General features: G+C 32.5%; 3 protein-coding genes and 1 non-coding gene across 7 annotated transcripts; 2 read left to right on the top strand and 2 right to left on the bottom strand.

Annotated features, from left to right (window-relative positions):
* The first annotated feature begins 496 nt into the window (after positions 1–496).
* LOC108986722 (leucine-rich repeat receptor-like serine/threonine/tyrosine-protein kinase SOBIR1) lies at positions 497–2592 on the top strand. Its single transcript, XM_018959431.2, has one exon. The coding sequence runs from the start codon at positions 578–580 to the stop codon at positions 2474–2476; it is 1899 nt and encodes a 632-aa protein (XP_018814976.1). The 5' UTR covers positions 497–577; the 3' UTR covers positions 2477–2592.
* A 262-nt stretch (positions 2593–2854) lies between these two features.
* Positions 2855–6112, bottom strand: LOC108986705 (protein MHF2 homolog). Of its 4 annotated transcripts, none has more exons than XM_018959412.2 (7): positions 6011–6112; positions 5853–5901; positions 5734–5774; positions 5243–5282; positions 5061–5114; positions 4848–4952; positions 2855–3184 (listed from the first exon to the last, which is right to left on the bottom strand). In XM_018959412.2, exons 1-6 carry the CDS (start codon positions 6035–6037, stop codon positions 4849–4851), a joined length of 315 nt encoding a protein of 104 aa, XP_018814957.1. In that variant the 5' UTR covers positions 6038–6112; the 3' UTR covers positions 2855–3184; position 4848. The 4 variants fall into 4 exon arrangements, with proteins under 4 accessions (XP_018814957.1, XP_018814958.1, XP_018814956.1 ...); XM_018959413.2 differs by lacking the exon at positions 2855–3184 and adding an exon at positions 3191–3782; XM_018959411.2 differs by lacking the exon at positions 2855–3184 and adding an exon at positions 3191–3837.
* A 95-nt stretch (positions 6113–6207) lies between these two features.
* On the top strand, positions 6208–6279 carry TRNAT-UGU. Its single transcript has one exon. It is a non-coding gene; the product is annotated as a tRNA-Thr (tRNA).
* A 1984-nt stretch (positions 6280–8263) lies between these two features.
* LOC108986706 (alpha/beta hydrolase domain-containing protein 17C-like) lies at positions 8264–17587 on the bottom strand. Its single transcript, XM_018959416.2, has 5 exons — positions 17116–17587; positions 15313–15349; positions 14974–15210; positions 13543–13590; positions 8264–9040 (listed from the first exon to the last, which is right to left on the bottom strand). The coding sequence occupies exons 1-5, from the start codon at positions 17415–17417 to the stop codon at positions 8525–8527; spliced, it is 1140 nt and encodes a 379-aa protein (XP_018814961.1). The 5' UTR covers positions 17418–17587; the 3' UTR covers positions 8264–8524.
* Positions 17588–21287: the final 3700 nt, after the last annotated feature.

A 21287-nucleotide genomic window follows, 5' to 3' on the forward strand; every position in this document is an offset into this window, starting at 1 on the left:
GATCTAAATATATATTTAAGGGTGATTGCAACAGTCCTCCACTCGACACATTTTTTTAACTTAAAATATTTATTTAAAAAAAATATAATTGAGTTAGAAAAAAATATAAAATAATTCTAATTTTGATCGTTTGTACGAATTATTATCGTAGCCTCAAAAATCCACCACAAAATATTTTTATTATTTTCATCTATACATATCATATCATATCGTAAAAATAAATGATTATGTAAACAAATGAAAGTATTATCTCCTTCATAATATAACGTTAGATTTAAAAAATAATAATATTTACAGTCATTAACTGTGTAAACGTTGTATAATTTTTTTAAAAAAATAATTAAATACATAATTTACGTAAATAAAAAATTAATAATAATAATAATAATATTTTTTAATAATAAACTTTATATTTTTTAAAAACGAGTCAATATAATATTATTTTATTAAAAAAAAAGGGCCCGGATCCCAAGTTTTCCAAACGGCGGGCGCCTATAAAGTCAAGAAAATTGTACGACGGCCAACCAACGAGAGCTATATTGAGCCTCGTACACCCACTGCCTCGCCGTCGCCGGAAATGGCAACCGGTTGCAGTAAAGCTCAAATACCCGTTCTCACTCTCCTCTCCTTCTTCCTCCTCGCTCATTCTAGATTGATTCTCAACCCTTTGGATCTTAAAGCCCTCTCCATCCTCCGAACAGACTTGGGCCTCAACTCTCAACATTACCTCTCTGCAAAACCATGCAAACTTCCTGGTGTTTTCTGTGAGAGGAGGCTCTCCAACAGCAGCATCCATGAGCTCAGAATCACTAGACTCGTCTTTGAATCGCAACACCTCGCCGGGTATCTGTCCCCGGCGATCGGTAGTCTCTCTGAGCTCAAAGAGCTATCTCTTCCTCACAACCAGCTCGTTGACCAAATGCCATCCCAATTGGTTGATTGCCGGAAACTGGAAATTCTGGACCTCCAGAACAACCGGTTTTCCGGGGAAATCCCGAGCGAATTGTCCTCGCTTTTACGCCTTCGAGCCCTCAATCTCGCTTCTAATAAGTTCTCTGGCGACTTGAGTTTCTTGAAGTATTTTCCAAATTTGGAAAATCTCTCTCTGGCGGATAATCTCTTCACCGGGAAAATTCCAGCATCCGTTCGTTCATTTCGTAATCTCAGATTCGTCAACTTCTCAGGAAACCCGTTTCTTGAAGGTTCAGCGCCATTGATGAACCAGCTCGAGTACTCGGCATCCGATGTTCCAAAACGTTACATCTTGGCTGAGAATTCAACTGGAAAAAGCAATACTACTTCTGCCGTTGCACCATCTGCAAGCACAGCTGCTACCTCTGGTGGCCCAGCTCCTTCTCCGGCGGTACCAACCCACAAACGCAAGAAAGATAAAAGGAAGCTAAGTGGGTGGATATTCGGATTTCTGGCCGGAGCACTGGTAGGAAGTATATCTGGGTTCGCCTTTTCGTTGCTCTTTAAGCTGATCTTGGCTTCGGTAAGAAGTAGAAGGAAGGAACAAAGCCCTTCAATCTTTAGTCCTTTGATAAAGAAAGCAGAGGACTTAGCATTCTTGGAGAAAGAAGATGGCCTAGCCTCGTTGGAAATCATAGGAAGAGGAGGTTGTGGAGAGGTTTACAAGGCTGAATTGCCAGGAAGCAACGGGAAAATGATTGCCATAAAGAAGATAACTCAACCTCCAAAAGATGCGGCAGAATTGACAGAGGAAGACAGTAAGCTTCTGAACAAGAAAATGCGTCAAATTCGATCAGAGATAAACACGGTCGGTCAAATTAGACACCGGAATCTTCTTCCTCTGTTGGCCCATCTGAGTCGCCCTGATTGCCATCTCCTTGTGTATGAACACATGAAGAATGGTAGTTTACAGGACATGCTGAATGATGTTTCAAGAGGGATTAAAGAATTGGACTGGCTTGCTCGACACAGGATTGCACTGGGAGTTGCAGCAGGGCTGGAGTATCTTCACATGAGCCACAGCCCACGAATAATTCACAGAGATCTCAAGCCGGCAAATATACTGCTAGATGATGACATGGAAGCTCGAATTGCGGATTTCGGACTTGCAAAAGCAATGCCCGATGCTAATACGCATATCTCAACTTCCAATGTTGCCGGAACTGTTGGTTATATAGCACCGGAATACCACCAAACACTGAAGTTCACAGACAGGTGTGACATCTACAGCTTTGGGGTGATGCTAGGGGTCTTGGTGATGGGAAAGCTCCCATCTGATCAGTTTTTCCAAGAGACAAATGAGATGAGCTTGATTAAATGGATGACGAATGTGATGACATCAGAGAATCCTACACGAGCAATTGACTCAAAGCTTCTGGGAAATGGATTTGAGGACCAAATGCTCTTAGTTTTGAAGATTGCTTGTTTCTGTACACTAGAGGACCCAAAGCAAAGGCCTAACAGCAAGGACATTAGGTGTATGCTGTCTCAGATCAAGCATTAAGTATGCATGTAAGGATAAGCGTCAGGATGATCAAGAATAATTATGCATGTGACAAACAATGAATGTTTAAGTAGATCAATTATATCTCAATATTGCAGCATGTTGTCTTTCTGGTATGGCATAAATTGCACTACTTGGCTACAAGTATAATTGCTCATAAAGGATCATTTTACCTAATTTCTTTCAAAAGTCCGTATTACTGGTAAGCACTCCATCCAATGTTTCCATATTTGTTTCTAATTAACTGTCTAGTGGAAAAAAAACTTTATAACATACAAGTGAAAAGATTGTAAATACCAATTTTCTACATAATTCGTATCTGAATGCTTCCACTCACCTAGGAAAAGAAAAGATCACTTCACGTTGAATTTAAATAGATAGACTAACAAATGCAGCTATTAGAGAAATATATCCATAGGACAAATAGACACTTGCATATTCTAGTTTTTTTTCCAACTTCCAAGGACAGATAGACATTTACATATTCTTTGTTATATTGGACAATCCAAACAGAAGTTAATGTTTTTAACTCACCAAAAAGATAACTCCAAAGCAAAATGAAAGTTCCATCATCCATGTGTGAGATCTGTCATTTCCTTTTTAAATGAAAAAGGCTATGTTTGCTATCTTTTTAACAACCAATTCAGCTTCACAATTCTTGCTGCTTGTCAGTCTTTTAACCTTTCCTCTCAAAAAATCTTGGCCCATCTTTCCGTCATGCGTCAATCATGCGAAGAGTATAATAAACAGGGTCATAAGCATATATTACTAAAGAAGATTAGAACAAGACATAATTCAACGGTTCGAACAGGATGACCAGTCGACCAACATTGTGTGAACAAAACAAAAATGACATTTCTATCAGGAAAATAGATGGTAGAACTGATCAGAAGGTTCACTTGACGAAAAAGAAAAAGGCCTGCGATTAAGTTGAGGAAAAGGCCTGATGATTAAGCATGTTCCGGTTATGCATACTTCAAAAAAATGCAAACCAGGAAATTTACCCATTTTTCAAATTCCTCATGGTTTAGACACAGGACCTAATAATTCAATTACATACTTCTCCATGCATTAGTAATACACTCTGTTTCTAAGCAATACAGTTATTTTAAGGATCATGAAAGATATCTTTATTTCCTAAATTACACAGCCTTGAGGGTCATTTACAGATGAATTTCTATTGCAAGTTCATTTTATACATGGGATCATAAAAACAATGAGATGCACTACTAGCTTTATCAAGATGAATGGCAACAACTCAGTATCTCAATGGCAGGCCACTTCTGTCACCACTTTCACTCGCATACTGATCAAATAATCCAGTATATGAAAGAAGACATCAAAATTCTTCACCTCTGTTGCTGTTAAACAATTATTCAAAAAAATAAAAGCAGCATATTCAATCTCGATCATGATAAGAAAACGATCACACAAGGACATTGCTCATGAGGAGAGATAATCCAGTGCAAAATTTTACAGCCTTGAGACTAAATTCATAAGTTCTATCGGCTATACAAATATCATGAATTTTAAATAAAGCTTTTTTCTATTACTGCTAAGCAAGGTAAACCTCCAGGAAGATTTGAAAGCTGTTAGTCGTATTTTCTATGCAAGTAAGCATCAACTGTAAGTCTTTGGAAATTAGTAGATCATTTATAATATCCACAGCAACCATGTGGTCTCAACTTTCGATTTCAGTTCATGCTGATATTTCCTCTCTTCTTTCATGTGGACTGAGTTCTACATTGAGACTTTTTTAGGTAATGAAGTTTCAGTTTCTATTTGTGCTTTCAACAAACAGTAGTAAAAGAGCTCAATCAATCAACGAAAGCTATCCACATGGAACTATGGAAGCATGATTATCTCAAAGAAACCACCCAAAGAGAAGCTTGCTACCATACTGTATAGAGATACATGGTTTTAAACCAAGCTCAATTTGAGTGGTACCAGTAGAATTCTAACAGCATTTTGTTGGTATCAAAACTGCATTTATTATGGTGCACTAGTCATATTAATTTGCTACAATGCAATTCATGGACAGTGGGGAACAATCCTACCTTTTAGATGGAAGATCAAAGATTCAAATGCGTGGAGTGCAGACATAAGACCAACGGAAGCAGTACAAAAATTAATCATTGTGGACTAGAATTATATCGGGTTGATCTGCAAAGTTGTCCAACTCATGCAACAGACAGTGCATTCGGTGCTCTATTTAACACAAACATTACATTGTACTACTACTCCCAAGTTGCATTGCCTTTTACAAGAAATCAAAAAAACAAAACAAAACAAAGTTATAATCTCCAATATCTGAGCAGGTAAGAGAGCAGCCGAAGAGACTAAGACCCAAAAAATGCATTTCCCATAATACCTTAAAAATCCAAAAGTAACTGAGGGAGAATCCTCTCCAAGTGAGTTGCTTCAATTTTACTAACACCCTCTGCTTCAGCAATCGTAGCAGCACGCTGCACGGCCTCTACATCAAGGTAAAGTCTTCATCAGTAGCGTTCTAAAATTGAAATGCCAACTTAGCCACATCTATGGCTTAAACAAAGTGTTAAGATCTCATTTTAGTTTGGTGAACCTGTGATAAAGATTCGGAGAAGTTCACAGCTCAGCTTGAGTGCATTTGCATTAGCTGCATCAAGAAAGTTGAATACAAAAGAATGACATTTAAAATGATTTGGTAACCATTAAACCTACACGAATGCCAATCAAACAAAAATATCTATCCATTATAAACACAAGAACCCATCAATAGGATACCATATGTCGGCCGATTCTTTTTCGATGCTCCTGCACCAACCTGCACCAACCAAACAGACACTCCACAGTTCAGCAGCATATAACAACATCACCGCAAGAACATAGCTCATAAAAAAGATAGCAAAAGCTTTATGGTAACACTATTTTTTTCTGAAAGCACCAAAATAACAAGTTATTTAGATTTGAGTTATTAGCTACCATTTTGACACAATTATCAACCTGACTCCTTACCCCCAACCAATCGGTTCGGCCTCAGCACAATTTTTCCTCTCATTATAACATGTACAAATTTTTCCAAAATAAAAAAACCGTCGAATGAAATTTAACACTGAGAGACGGCAAGATTTTTAACCCAACGACTTTCATAAGCAGATATTGAACATCGCGAGAAAATTCAATTATAGTATTCCAGTGCGAAACTTCAATGGCAAACGGAATCACTACAAATCCCCAAATGAAATGTAACGAAAGTACAAAGCGAATAATAATACCTGGATATCCAAAGCATCAGCGCCTTCGTTCCTTTCTCGCTCTGTAAATGGATGCGAATGTCAAACTAAAATTTGAAATGAGTGTAGACAAAGAGATAGAGAGAGATAGAGTATCAAACCGAGGGCTCTTCTGTTCCACACGAGCTTAAAAATGGCATGAACGAGGTCCTGTACGCATATCAAATTTATTAAACGAACAAAGTGTCAGATGCACAGTTCTGAACAGAAATCCAAACATCTGGAAATGAAATAACAACTTTAGAATTTGAGACTTTACCGGATCGAAGGTGTTGGCGTCCTCCATAAGAAGCTAGCACGATGAGAGAGAGAGAGAGAGAGAGAGGCAAATTTGAAACCCACCCCTCTCGAATTTTTCCAATAAAAAGGCCTGCTTCTCGTTTCGGTTTCGGTGAATTAGGATGCCGCGCGCAAATTATCGCTCGAATATATATTTTATAAAGACATCGTAAGTCAGCCCCTATAGCTCAGTGGTAGAGCGTCAGTCTTGTAAACTGAAGGTCTGTAGTTCGATCCTGCATGGGGGCATTTTTCTATTTCTCTGTCTCTTTTTGTATCTAATAATCTCTTCTCCCAAAAAAATGACATTTCTTCCTCAGTTTCCCAATTGGGGTTTTGCTAAAAGAATTAATCTACCTCTCAGTTACCATAAGTAGGGGGTGATGAACGGATTGACCAGACTGAAACTTAGACCGGTTCGGTCTGGTTCACATTTTAGAGGATCGAAAAGTTTCGGTTTGGTCTACGGTCCAGGATTTTTCCAGACCGGACCGAATAAAAAATAAAAATATATATATTTTATATATAATAATTGTACAATTAACAATACAAATTTTTAAATATATTATTAATACTTGTTAATGTTATATAAATTAACAATATTTTATATATATCTTCATCTAACCTATCACTATTAACAATATAAAATTTTAAATATATTATTAACACTTGTTAATATTCTATGAATTAACTAATATATAATATCAATTAGTTAATTATTTAGTAATTATATAAATTAATAATATAATTTTCATCTAATTTATTATCATTGACCATATAAAATATTTTTTTTATTGAGTTTGTTACATAATCCATATTAATAAGTCACTTAATTTAATTTAGTATTTTAAATAAATTTTTTTATTATTAATTATTTTTAAAAAAAAATTAGGCCGGACCGACTAGACTGGACCGGTCCGGTCCCTTTGGGTGTTCGGTCCGGTCCGGCCTGAAAAAACGATGAATCGAAAATATTCAGTCTATTGCCAGACAGGATCGGACCGAACCATTTACAGACTTAGTTATTATTTATTATCCCACACCTTACGTGGCAAACAAGTGAACACTAGCAAAAAATAATAACATGTCGAGCGTGGGGTGTGAATGGATTGGAATTGTTAACAATTATTTATTTTCTTTTCCTTCCTGGGTATTTCATCTTGGCTTGATTACAATCCAAAAGTCTCGTAATCTTTTTTAAATTTTGATTAATTAGGCAGAATCTTATAAAACTATACAATTTTACATGTATCCGAACAAGAATTAGCAACGGCATTTTAAATTACTATATTAAATCATTTTATGTATAATTCCTTTTATATTACTATATTTTAAATTAAGAGTATTTTTATCAAATAATATTTAAAAAGATACCTTTTATTTAAAATAAAAGTTTATTATCCATCAATTACTATTCACTCACACATTCTATACTTGTAATTTTTTTATAAAGTGTGAAGTGGTGAATAGTGACTAATAAGAATAAACTTTTTTTTAAAATAAGACTAAAAAAATTTGTATTCATTTTGTTTCGCTCTAAATTCAGGGCAAAGTATTCAAAATTTAAAAAATTGGGATAAATTTATATTGCTTTTGGTAAAAATAATGAGAATTCTTTGAAATGTATTTTTATTAGGTCTTTGTAAAATTAAAATTTGTTTAATGAACTATTTAAGGTGCTAAAAATTTGTATTTTTTTTCACAAGAATCGAGATAAATAATTACATAAAAAATAGAGATTAAATTTGAAAAGAAGTAAAGATAAAACTGTTCGCACAAAAGGGGAATATATTTTTAAGAAGTTTTGGAGGAAAAAAATAAAATTTCTACATATAGATCACACAAAAATAAATCTACAAATTAATATATTATATTTATTTTACAATAAAAATATATTTACAATATAACGTATCATATTAAAATCAAGTTAATTTATAAATTTATTTTTTAATAATATTAAAAAATCTTTAAAAACAACCATTTTTAAGCAAAATACCTTGGAATTCTTCCCTTGTCAACGAAAGATACTGATCACAAAAAACACGACCACAAGAACTCTTCTATTGCCAACAACAATAATCTTAGAAAAATGGCTGGTTAGTTACATAAAATCAAAGTATCTCATCTCATATAATTATTATAATTTTTTTAAATTCTTACACAAAATATAATAAAGAATTTAACTGTTTAAAATCCAAAATAAAAATTATATTATAATAATATTTTATTCAACTTTCAACAAAAACATTTTATCTCATCTCATCTAAACTGTGTAGCCAAACCAAGACACCTCAATCCACGATACACTCACTGGAGCTTCAAGATAACAAACTTCTGAAAACATAAGTAAAACCAGAAAATAATTTCTCAATCATTTTTCTGTCGTTGATTTCTTTTTTCTTTTTTTTTTTTTTTTTTGGTTTCCTTCTCCATCCCTATTCCCCAAGAACGAACTCAGAGCACAAAATTCGTTGCAGAGAAAACATGTCTACCTCTACTCAGCTCGAATCCTATCCAACCAGTCGACGCTCTTCCGAGCTTTCTCCAGCTGCTGGTCAATGCTTCTCCTAGATTTCTCATGGCATAACTCCACGCTTCTCCTCGACCTTTCAATCTGGTCAAACGACATTCTCGACTTGTCCAAATTGTTTTGAGACTTGAAGCTGTAGTCTTGAATGATTCTAAATTTTTCAGACCTGTCGATGCTGTTCCTCGGTCTCTCTCTCCAGTAATGATCAGTACTCTTCCTAGGAGCCTCCAAGCAGTGATCGGTACTCCATCTGGAGTAGCGTTCATGACGTCTGTCTGTGCGGCTGGTCGGAGCATTATGCCGACGTGAATGTGACTTTTCAACCGAGGAGATGAACTTCTTTAGATGCCTAAGGTATACAGGAAAAAGCTCCAAATCACAGTGGTTTCCTCCTTTGATCCATAAGGGTTCATACTTCTCCTGACACAGTTGCCAGAGCTGCTTGCCGTGAGAACAGTCGACAACTTCATCGGCAGTTCCCTGCAGTACAACAACACAATCCGGGCAAGATATCGAATTAGATTGTTTTCATACTTATTCTGAGATTGTCCAATGTCCCACCGGAAACAACTAGAAAGGAAATACATATCAAATGAAACAATTAATATTTTCTTGTTGAGAAAGTGTCACATCTAGAATTTTGGAAAAGACGTAAATTTATAAAGTGACCTTGACTTTTTGTAATACATCGGATCTATAAACAATCTCACATCTAATATTAAATCACATTAATTTATAAATTTATTTTCATAACATCTATTTATATACGAAGCACTTCTCTTTCTATTTTAATGAGGATGAATGTTGAAATCCATGCAAATGCAACATGTTCATGTTACATAAGTATATGATTGTCTTTCACCAAAAAATCTTAATCTTTCACCAATTCTACATGAAAGAATGCAGTGTGATGTAAAGTTGATTCATCCGAGGAGCATGTTTTGATCTATCACATCCGATAACGTTAAAATGTATTGGCATTTCGACTTCTTTAAAATTGTATTAATGGGTCTCGCAGTAAGTTATATTTTCATTTGACATTGCAAAGATGTCCAAACCTCACATTTGTAGCAGTGTTTTATAGGAAGTATTTTCTTGAACTACTTATGATCAATGATGTTCTCCCAATGAAGTTCCAAGCATTGTACAGAAGAAAAATACCGTCTAAACCTCAAATTACTTTTCTGGAACTTCAAACTTCAAATGAAAGTAGTTCTACAGAAGCTAGCAGGCATATCAATGCATGTACATTTAAGATGTTGTAATCTGTGAAGAAGAAAAAAAACAGATAAAAGTGAAAGCAAGAGTTTGCAGTATCATTAAATTTTGTAAATTAAGAAAACCAGTTTCTCATCTACCAAACAAAGACATCTCTATTCAAAAGACTTGAGTTGAGGTTGACTACACATTGTCATCCCATCACTTCTGCTGCAAAAAAGATGCTGCTTTTCTCCTTTTACATATAGCTTTTATCTTATGGATCTCAGTCCTCTAGGTGCCTTCAATTTATATTAAATTTAATACACTTTCAGTTATTTTGCTCTTTGAGTGGTGCTACTCTATGGCCTAGTACAATTTGCACTTTGCTTTTCTTTTCTTTTTCTTTTTTTTTTAAACATATTTAAATATTTTTAAAAAATAAAAAATATATATATAACAATACACTAATAGTCACTTCTGTAACCATTAAGAAAAAATAAAATTAATAAATAAATAAATATATGAGCGGTCAAAATGAGGGGACAAAATGAGAAGGCATACTAGCATTTCTCTATATTACAAAACTTTTAATATAGAGAAAACTTTTCAAAGTTTCTAAGAGTATTTTATGATGTCACATTGCGTATTTCTACTACATTATGTCACTGCGAATTTGTATTTTCAAGAGCTCATTAACATTCATGTCAACTTGAATAGTTTTTATGACAATATTAATCGATGCTTGAGTGCAATGGCCTTTAGAATGAAAACAAAATATGATATAATATTGAGGGGATCTTGGAAAGATAAATAAGTTGTTTGTTGCTACTATTATTGATATGTAGTACAAGTTGGTTACTCAAGCATATTGGTTTAATCAAACAATGGGCGATGAGAAATGTGAGGAATTTGTTGAAATCCTCAAGAGGAATATGAAACTTTTGTATAAACAATATGTTACGTTTGGTGGTGAATACAAATGTGGGTCTAAGTCAAGTATTTCTGACACTCATAATATCTCAATGGGGAGTAGCTCTTCAATTGATCCCTTGGCTTTTTTGAGAAACTTCCATAAAGAGCGGAAATCAGCACGCTTGATGGACTGTAAGTCGGAGCTAGAATGGTATTTGTTAGAGGATGTTGAGATCCCTATAGAGAGTTTTGATATTTTAATCTGGTGGAAGGTCAACTCCACTAAATATCCAGTTCTTGCTATAATGGCAAGAGATATCTTGGTCATTCCAATCACCACCGTAACATTTGAATCAACATTTAGCACAAGAGGCCATATCCTGGATCCGTTTCGAAGTTCTTTGACTCCTAAAACTGTGGAGGCTCGTGTGTACGCAAAACTGGTTGAAATCCACTCTCATATGCTTGAGTCAAAACTATTTAGATATAATTGATGATGTAGAAAGCTATAAGTTAGACTCAGGTAATATATTTCAAATTTAATTAGTTTTGTTATATATCGTGATTTGTCATTTTTTTTATACTAATTTCTTATATTTTAATATCTTGATGTAGAATTGACTACCAGTATGACGAGTTTACTATAGATTGAGGTTTGAGGTGCATTTGTGAAATTGTGTAATTTGTTGTTTGTTCAATTTTGTTTTCTTTATTTTTATAAAATTCCGTGATATCTTAATTCCTCACTAATTTTTTTCTTTTTTCTTCAGGCGCAGCTTGGAATGGCACTCACTTTATTGGTTCTTTTGTTGAATGGGAACAACTTATTTGTTTTTGTTTTTTCTTTTGTTATTGGAATGAGAACTTCTTGTTGATGAATGATGGGTTGGTTGGATAATTTGGGAGGATAGATGATGGATGATGGATGTTGTTGACTTTATTTGGTTATGTTTGTTGTTGTAATGAGACAATAACATGGAATTTAAATTGCTTTGTTTGTTGTAGTTGGGAACAACTAACAATATTTGATGGCTTTTAAGGTTTTAGCTTTGGCTTGGAAGTTTGTAACTTCTTGTTGTAGTAAATTAGTTCTAGATTTGGTTATTTTTTTTAACTTGTATTGAGTGAATGATTCAATTTTGTAATTTTGGTTATTTTTTTTAACTTGTAGTGATTTTAGTGAATGATTTAGTTTTGTAATTTTGGTTATTTTTTTAACTTGTAGTGATTCTAGTGAATGATTTAGCTTTGTAATTTTGGTTATATATTTTTAATTTGTATGAATGATTTATTTTTGCAATTTTGGTTATCTTTTAATAAATTTGAAATAATATTTAAAAAAAAACTGAAATATGGAAGACCAAACTGATTAGTGAGAGCCCAAAATTTCCAAATTAAAATTTCAAATGGGCTAAGAAAAAAATCCAATAAAATGTCCAAATCCGACTCCACTCTGACAAATCAGAATCAGAGTCAGATCAAAGGCTATAAAAATCTAAGTCGGAGTCAAAGGTAGGCACTCCTACTCCGAAACTGTCAGTGCTCAGTCTTATGAGTGTATATCAGTCCGGTCCAGCCGGTCCGGCCAAATTATTTTGTTTTTTTTTTTTTGCAAATAAATTAATAAAAAAATTATTTAAATTACTAAAATTAAAATTAAGTGAATTATTAATGTGGATTATGTAACTAAGTCAATAAAAAAATATTTAACTATAATTATATTTATGGTGTTGATAGTTACTACTTACTAACTTAAATTTTACTCTTTAGTATGCATAATGATTAATAATGTCATACATTTTATATATGATTAATGAATATCAAATAATTTCATTATACATAGAATATTCATGCTTGCTTGCAACTTAGGTATTTAAAAAGAATGACCTAATTATTTTAATTAAGTGTAAATAGTAGAATATGTATGAATGTATGATGTATTAACTGTTTACATATAATGATATAAATTATCACATGATTTATGATTTATTATTAATTGATAACATATATTATTTTATATTTTATATGGTCAAAAATAATAAATTAGATGAAAATTACATCATTAACTTATATAATTACTACATAAAAATAATATATTAAATTATTAAAAATATTTTAAATATATATATAGTTTACTCCAGTCCAGTCCAAAATTTATAGACACCGGGACCGGACCGAATTTCTTCGGTCCACAATTTGTGGGATCAAAACCCACCGGTACAGTTTTCGGTCCAATCTGGACCGAAAGGTGTACACCCTTACTCAACTCTACGATACGCGCACAATTTTTTTATTATTCTTTATATAACTATGTTTTAAAACGATGATAATTATATAAAGTGATATTACTTTCATAAGTTATTTTATAAAAATGTTTCTAGTATAAAATTTCGTAAAAATGGTTGTGTGTCTATCATTTCCCTTCTATCATTTCTTCTGCTCACCATTCATTTATCACAACATGTCCATTTTCCAAGAAAGACATGCTCAATTTCAAAAAGTTTTTAATTAAAAATAGGGGCCAAAGCATGAATAAGAATAATATATTAAGGTTTCTTTCTTGATTCTTGTTACTCCTTTTAATCATTTTGCTCACAAAATATAAATATACTCCTTTTAATTATTTAAATGTGCTGTGATTTATTCTATAAGCAAAAGGTGGATTCTGATATAATCAAATATTTCTTTAATATTGTTGTATTAAATAAAATTTTAGGTGCAAAAAATGTAGATTTATATTTTCAACTACAAGAAAAAATAAAAATAAAAACTAATAGAAGAAGCATGTCCCACTAAATAAATCACATTAACATTCCTATAATCACTTTTATGAGATGGCAAATGCAAGATATTAAGTTTTTGAAACTTACATGAACTACAAGCACAGGGCACCTTACAGATGGGATTTTGTCAATATTCTGCACAAAATAAATTTCAAATGGTATTCAGACACAGAAAGCTGCAAAACTCTTTTTTATGTATAACAACAATCAATGAAGGGTTAGATTTTTCTCTCTCTTTTTTTTTTTTTTTGGTCAATTACAAAGGGTTAGATACTTATTCAGTCCTAAGGACATTTTTCATTGTGCACTAAAAGGATCACTCTGTCCATCTGCAATCGATAACACGAACAGCACACCACATCAATACCAATAGAATCGAAAGAGCAATGCTACTTTTCATTCTTCATTTTGTCATCCTAAGTCACATTTGATGAGATATGGCACATTTCAAGTGGTTGTTCATTCAAATAGTTGACATATAAAACCACTTATGTGAACAAGGATGACGACATCAAAGATGAAGAACATCATTTCTCGATTCCAAATTACTCTCCAAAATTGCCAGCACACATTCAAGTGTGTTATAATTCCACATCAGATTAAAAAACTTCTTGTAAGAACAATCTAAAATTAAATAATGAAAATTTAAAATTCAAAAAATTATAAGAAAAAAAAAAATAGGATCGAAATTTTTTAAAGAAAGAATTAATACAAACTAAGGGGCATGTTTGGACACTATGAGAATTCTCAAAACTCATAATTTCATTCCCAAATATCACTCAAACACAAAACATTTTTTAATTTCAACATTACAACTTTTTCATCTAATCATTACCTAATCATTATTCAAACACAAAAATCAATACAACTTTAACAAACTTCAAAACAAAAATTATATTCAAAAATTATATTCAAACAATTTTTTAACTTCATAATATTTTTATTGAACCTTTTTTCTCTCATTTCCTAAAACCCAATAAAACATCTTCACCCAAACCATTTCACTATTATTTACAAAATTATGAGATACTCCAAATGTCCAAACATGCCTTAAAACTAAAACTATAAATTCTTAAGAAATGTCTAAATAAAAAGGTGATGTTTTCTTAACTGAAGGATGCAGTGAGCAAAGGGTAACATCCCATCCACCCTTCCCTCCTTTTTTAATTTCTAATTTTTATTCTTGACATTTAATTATTATTTTTTTAAATCTTAGGTCTTGTTTATCTAGTTTTCTAGCCTTTTTGTGCACATGTTCTTCTTAAGATTTTAAATTTTTTTCAAATCCTAAGTGTTTTTTCAAAGATTCCAGTTCTTTTTTTCCTAATAAAAAACAGGTTTTTAATTTCTCGTTAGGGTTATCAAAAACAGATGGGCGACAGGACTATTTTGATTCAAAATGACACACCGAATTAATGTCTTTGAAACCTGGAGAGTTCGCAGCAAAACAATGGGATTAAATTAGTATTTAACCTATTAATGAAAGCATTGATATAGATCAACAATCAAGAACTTAACCTTGTAGATGTCAAACCAGTACGAGCGCTTGACAGGATACATGACCCTTAACCCTGATAGTATAGGACTATGTAGAACAACAGCTCTTAGTTTAGGCAAACGGGCAGCAAGATCCAAAGTGGGGCCACTTCCAACAGATTGGCCATAAAGGATTATGTCTTCTCGCTTTGCCCCATAGTTCTCTTCAAGACATTTGTATGCTGCTTCAATGTCTGCATAGGTGTTTGGCTCACTTGGCTGCAGAAAGACATGAGATTCAAAGCTTGAATCTTGTTTAATGACAAAAGCACTAGAAACAAATTCATGTTTCCATTTATATTTTCATGCTGCCGTTAATACCTTTCCTGATGACTGCCCATAGCCAGAGTAGTCATACCTGCATAATTTACTAAGGTGATTGAGAGTATATTCAAAGTATGAAGTTTAATGGGAAGTCAGTTGCCTCCAACTTAGATAAATTCTGCTGTATGAGAGAAATCACATTATAAAAATAGAAACTGTAAGAGGGACATCATATAATAAATATGGAAACTGTAATTTATGACTTTATGGTACCAACACACATATTTTGATGGTTAGGCCTTAGAAAAAATACTCGATTATTATGACTTTTATACAAAACTAGGAAGCTTTTCTCTACAGTTAAGGCTAATGTTAAGATATAAAATAAATAATAAAATCTACCTCTTCCCATCAGTTTAAACTTTTGGGACAAGTGATAATTTCACATGGTATCAGAGCAGAGGTCCTGAGTTCGAACCATGACTCTACATTCTACCCCATTTAGTTAAATATTCCACGTATTGGGCTACCCATTGAGGAGGAGTCTAGCCCTCACCACACGTGAGGGAGAGTGTTAAAATTTAAAATAAATAATAAAATCTACCTCTTCCCATCAGCTTAAGCTTTGGGACAAGTGGTGATTTCACAACTAGCAATGCTCATTTCAGCCTTGTTTTTGCTACTTTGGCAATGCCCTGCTTTAAGCAATAAACCTTTCTTTACAACACAGAACCAATAGACATTATTTAACTCAGCTTCTAAATGCATCCTGCTCAACTAGAAACAATAAGTAAAAGTATTTCTAATTTATAGAGGTGTATTAGAAGCTGAAACTGAAATTAATATCAAAATTACATAAACAGGGAAGTAGAACACACGGGGCGGGGCGTTAAGTCAAATAAACCAAGCCAAAATCAAATGCAGAAAAAAAAAATGAAAAAAGCTAAAACTGAAATATATCATCAAAATAAATCAAAACACTTGCTCAACCATGCAAATAAGATGCATTCACCAACTTCTTTAAAATTCATTTATTTTCTTGCCCACTAAACCCAGGACCAACAAGAATTTAACCAAAAAATTAAAAATGAAAGCTAAAGTTGGATCTAGTTTTAATGGCAAAGCTTCTCTCACCAATCATCAAACTTTGTTGTTGGATCAATTCATTAAGCTTTCTGCCAGCAAACATTGTAAGTACGATCCATTGATTCATAAAAAGAAAAAAAAAAACATTGTACTTATCAATTAATGGTATTGCTACTGTAAAGATCCCCATTTCTCAACTTTCTTGTTGGATCAATCATTAAGCTAAAGACAGACGAATGATTTCATCCTAAGATCTTTCGATTTTCACTACGAATCTCCATTTTCCAATTGGACCAAGGACGCAAACAACCCCAGAAAAACATCACAAACAAAGGTTGTTAAAGAATCAAATCCACGCATGCATTGAACAAATTAAAAGGAAAAAGAAAAACTGAAAAGAAAACGGAGAGACCTCAGACCTAACCCAATCCCTGCCCTACCACAGTACAGCCAATACTACGAACGATGGAGACACGTTCCACTTCAATCCCTATATAATCTCAAACTCCATATTTAAAACAGATATCAGCCCCTTTCACATAGTAAAAAAAAACTCTGCGTCAATGCAAACCTGCTCAGACACACATACTATGCACCTAGTTTTACACAATAATTTCCTTTCGTTCTACGCGAAGAAACTCAAATTCTCACAGAAATGTGATATGGGTATCGCTAAGTCATCTTGAATACAGAATAATATATACCAATCACAGACAAAAACAAACGTGAAAATGGGACAAAAGGCACGAGAGAAAGGAGGTAGGTATGCAGTACCCCATGAGATTAACCCGCAAATGGATGCTGAGTTCGATGAAAAGCTCGTACATTTGGCCTATATCAGTGGCATTTCCATGGGAGTAGAGGAGGGTGGAGGTGGCCATAGGGTGCCGGACGTAAACGGCCACGATCTCGGTGCCGCGGCGGGTGGGCAGCCTGAGAACGTCGACGTTCTCGCGGTGAGGAAAGGGGTCCAGGAGCAGAAGGCCAGTTACACCTTCAGTAATCAGTTTGTAGGATGGTGGGTTTGGCGGAAAGAATGCAAATTTTGCAGCCATCGATGAAGTCACCCCACCCATCACTCTCTCTCTCTCTCTCTATCTATCTCTTTCTAACTGAAGCTTCTCAGAGAGCGTGGAAAATTGACATTCCTTTAATTCCTGCAGTCTCTTCGTGCTTTGTGTTGAGCTCATTTAACGACTGGTACTGATAGACAGAGTCACAGAGGTGAGAATGAGAGAGAGAGAGAGGTCGGCATTGGGCAAAGGGCCCACTTCCTATCCATTAGTTTCTGAAGGGAGCAATGATAGTGTAACCATGCACTATTTTCATGCAACTTTCTTTGAGAGTCACGACATCCTCCACGTGTCGTGCTAGTTTCCTCCAATTATTCTATTGATTTTTTTTTTGAATCTCACTCTTATTTCTTGCACTATTTTTAAAAGAATAATGATACAGTTATTATCTTACTATTATCTATTTATTACTCTTTTATATTTAATTTTTTTAATTTTTTAATTTTACTTAATGATTAAAGAAATGTATATTAATAAATATATATTTTTTTAATTTTTTTTTAATAATTAAAGATATTAAAAAAATACTTAAAAAAATTAATAAAAAAAACTTAAAATACTTTTTGATAATAAATTAATAATAATAGAATAGTAAACCTAACACTATCATTTTCAGAATTTCAGAACTCTTTTAAGGACTTAATTTATGACTGTCTCTTCCACTTTTTCTTTGTATTTAGTAGATATGCATTCAATTCCCCTCCCAATATGGTTGTTTTCCGTTTTGCATTTAATCCTTTCTCACTAGATTTTAAAATATTTTTTTATTATTTTCGAAATGATATTTCTTTTATATATTTTTTCACTTAGATTTGATTGGATAATATAAATCATTTCATCTTATTTTATTATTATAATTTTTTTAAACTCTCATATAAAATATAATAAATAATTTAATTTTTTTAAATTTTAAAATAAAAATAATATTAAAAAATAATATTCTAATAATATTTTATTCAATTTTCATCTCATCTCATTTACGAAATCTTAACTTTTCGTTATGATCTCTAAAAACACTGACATTGACTTAACAAAAGATTAATGAGACCCATTCTAAAGGAAGCCAATATTGAATGGCATAGGATAAGGCAATATGGCATTATCTTACCTTTCAACTACACTAATTGAAAGAGGTTCAAATTTGACCCTCAACTATACCAAGGTCGTCTTGATTTTTTATTCTTATTTCACCTAGTGAACGGTACAATTTACAAGAAGAATTTGTACAAAATTAAACTAACAATTTCATAAAACTTTTGACATCTATTGTTAGATTCTAACTTACAAATAATAATAAGGGATAATATAAGTAAATAATAACAATAATAATTTAATTAAATGAACGAGATAACTGTTATGTTTCAAAAGAAAAAATCGTGGGCGTTATAAATTATGATAATTAATATATATATTATTTGATTAAAAAATAAAAAATAACTAATAGATTTGTAAAATATGACCAAAAAAATAATTAATTTTTATTAAAAAGTTAAACATATCTCAACATACTTCATACATTTAAACACATATATCAATATATTTCATACATTTAAATATATCTTAATGAAACCCATAAAATTCTATTATTCATAAATCATCTAAAATTATCTCAATATCTAAACACAACATTAGTCAATCCAATGCTAATACTCTAAGTCGAAAGTCCTTTGTAGTGCCCATCTTCATAGTGGAACTCCTCTCCTCTTCTATCACCGGATGTCTCAATTTCTTTTAGCATTCGACCATGTTTTCTTTGTTTTTCACCCATTTTAAACTCTTTCTTTACTTTTAGGTTTTTGTTATCGTATAGTTCTACACTTATCTAGCTCTCATAATTATCGATGCATGACCACTTCATTGCCAGCCCTTCATCAGTTTCTCTTTGTGCGAACCGAGCTATTTCCACTTTCAATGAGTGCCATAGATAAGATCTAACGACACTCCCGGCCCACACACCTTCTTTAATAAAAATCCCAAAACCCATTCCCGAGCCTTATCACTATCCATATTGACTGTATATTTAATTATTTGTATTCTATTTTTAATATATATATATTTTTTATATATTCATTCAAAAACTCTATTTTCACCCTCGCCGATTAGCATGTGTATTATAGTTGGTAAGTGTATCTCGAGATATTTAAACTTAAGGCTTAGTTTAGGTATTGAAAATTTATGTATTTTCAGAATACCTCATTATTATTTATTATTTTATTATTATTTTTGACTTACTTTTAATATTATTCACTACTATTTAATATTCTATTATTACATTTTTATTACTATTCATATAATATCTAAAAATACTTCATTATCTAAACGTAATATATTATAAGAAACCCGATGATCTATGGCAAACTTTGGACTTGTTCAATTATTTGTTACCATTTCCCTATTAATTAACTTTAATGTTTGCGTTGTATCTAATGCTTTGAATGCTTTTTGGAGCCCTACTCCCTTCTTAAGTATTTATTTTTCTTTAATAATAAATTATCTTACCTTAACCATAAGAAAAGATCACTTGATGACTAATAATTTGTCAAAGTGGGATTGGATATTCTTAACTATAGTTAATATATAGCGCCCTTGATGATCAGGGGACAATTTGGTTGCTGTTTAAAATTTTCTTTACGTCTAAATTAAAACATGATAAATAGATGGTGCAAGCTGACAAATCTACTTCTTTATAAAATCGATAGAATTTGAATTAGAAATTAATAAATATCATAAATTTAAGTTGTATCATTCCGACTTGGTTTAGGCCTCGTTTTGATACGTAGAATATTTCAGAATATATGTTAACAGTAGTAAAATTGTTTGCATTAAGATGTTATATTCGATTTTGAGATATGAGAGAGAAAAAAAATTTAATAAAAATATTATAAAGTTAAAAAATTATTTGAATATAATTTTTATTTTAAATTTTGAAAAAATTGTATTATTATTTTTTCTTTAGAAGTTTGGAAAAGCTGTATTAGATTTATTGTTTGGACAATGATTAAGTAATATTAAATGAAAAAGTTAAAGATTTAAAATTAAAAAAATATTTTGTATTTGAGTAGTGATGTTCGGATCAAAGGAAATACCTGATAATTACTCGGTGTTTAAACTAACCCTCACTATTTTAGTAAGACTAGCTAGCAACCAAAAATAAGAGACAATGCCCCTCAATTCCTGCATGCATGCATGCATGCTTATAATTTGATCATATTGGCATATATACCCTTCCGATCGGGCCAGTAGTACGTACTACTGCATGCATTCACGTGCATTAATCATCAGTTCTGTGGTTGGTTTGTGGTTGATGAGCCAACCTCGATCATTAGGGCTGGTACTTAACGTGCTAAAGGGTTTGGTCGGTGTACTTTAATTGAGTTTGGGTAAGACTAAAGTACTTAGCTTGTTCTTTGAAATATATATAATTCATGAATCATACTATATATATATATATATGACATCGAGTACGTCGTACGCGTACGTACTTAGTTCTCATTTCTGAAACCAAATTCTCTTGAGTTTAATTGATTAATTGTCCGATTTTCTGTTATCTAAGATACATGCACTTAGGCATTTTATGACTTTCAACATCCATACCATGTCCTTTTTTGTTGTATAACTTGTGCCTATGTCTTCTTGCTTTGGTATCACTAATTGGATTACGATCGAGCTACTAATCATCAACTTAATTAAAATCAAGTACTGGTGTTAGAGAATACACATGACTCAAATATTCTTTAAGGAGAATGCATGGTTTATACAAAGTACAAACTAATTGGAGTGTGCAGGCCTGTTCACACATTTTAAAAGAAGAAAATTTATGGGCATGAGTGCTAGGGCACCGAGAGTAGTGGGTCCCGATATTGCCCATCGATA

The sequence above is a fragment of the Juglans regia genome, chromosome 9, assembly GCF_001411555.2.
Source record: "Juglans regia cultivar Chandler chromosome 9, Walnut 2.0, whole genome shotgun sequence".
Taxonomy (NCBI): Eukaryota; Viridiplantae; Streptophyta; class Magnoliopsida; order Fagales; family Juglandaceae; genus Juglans; species Juglans regia.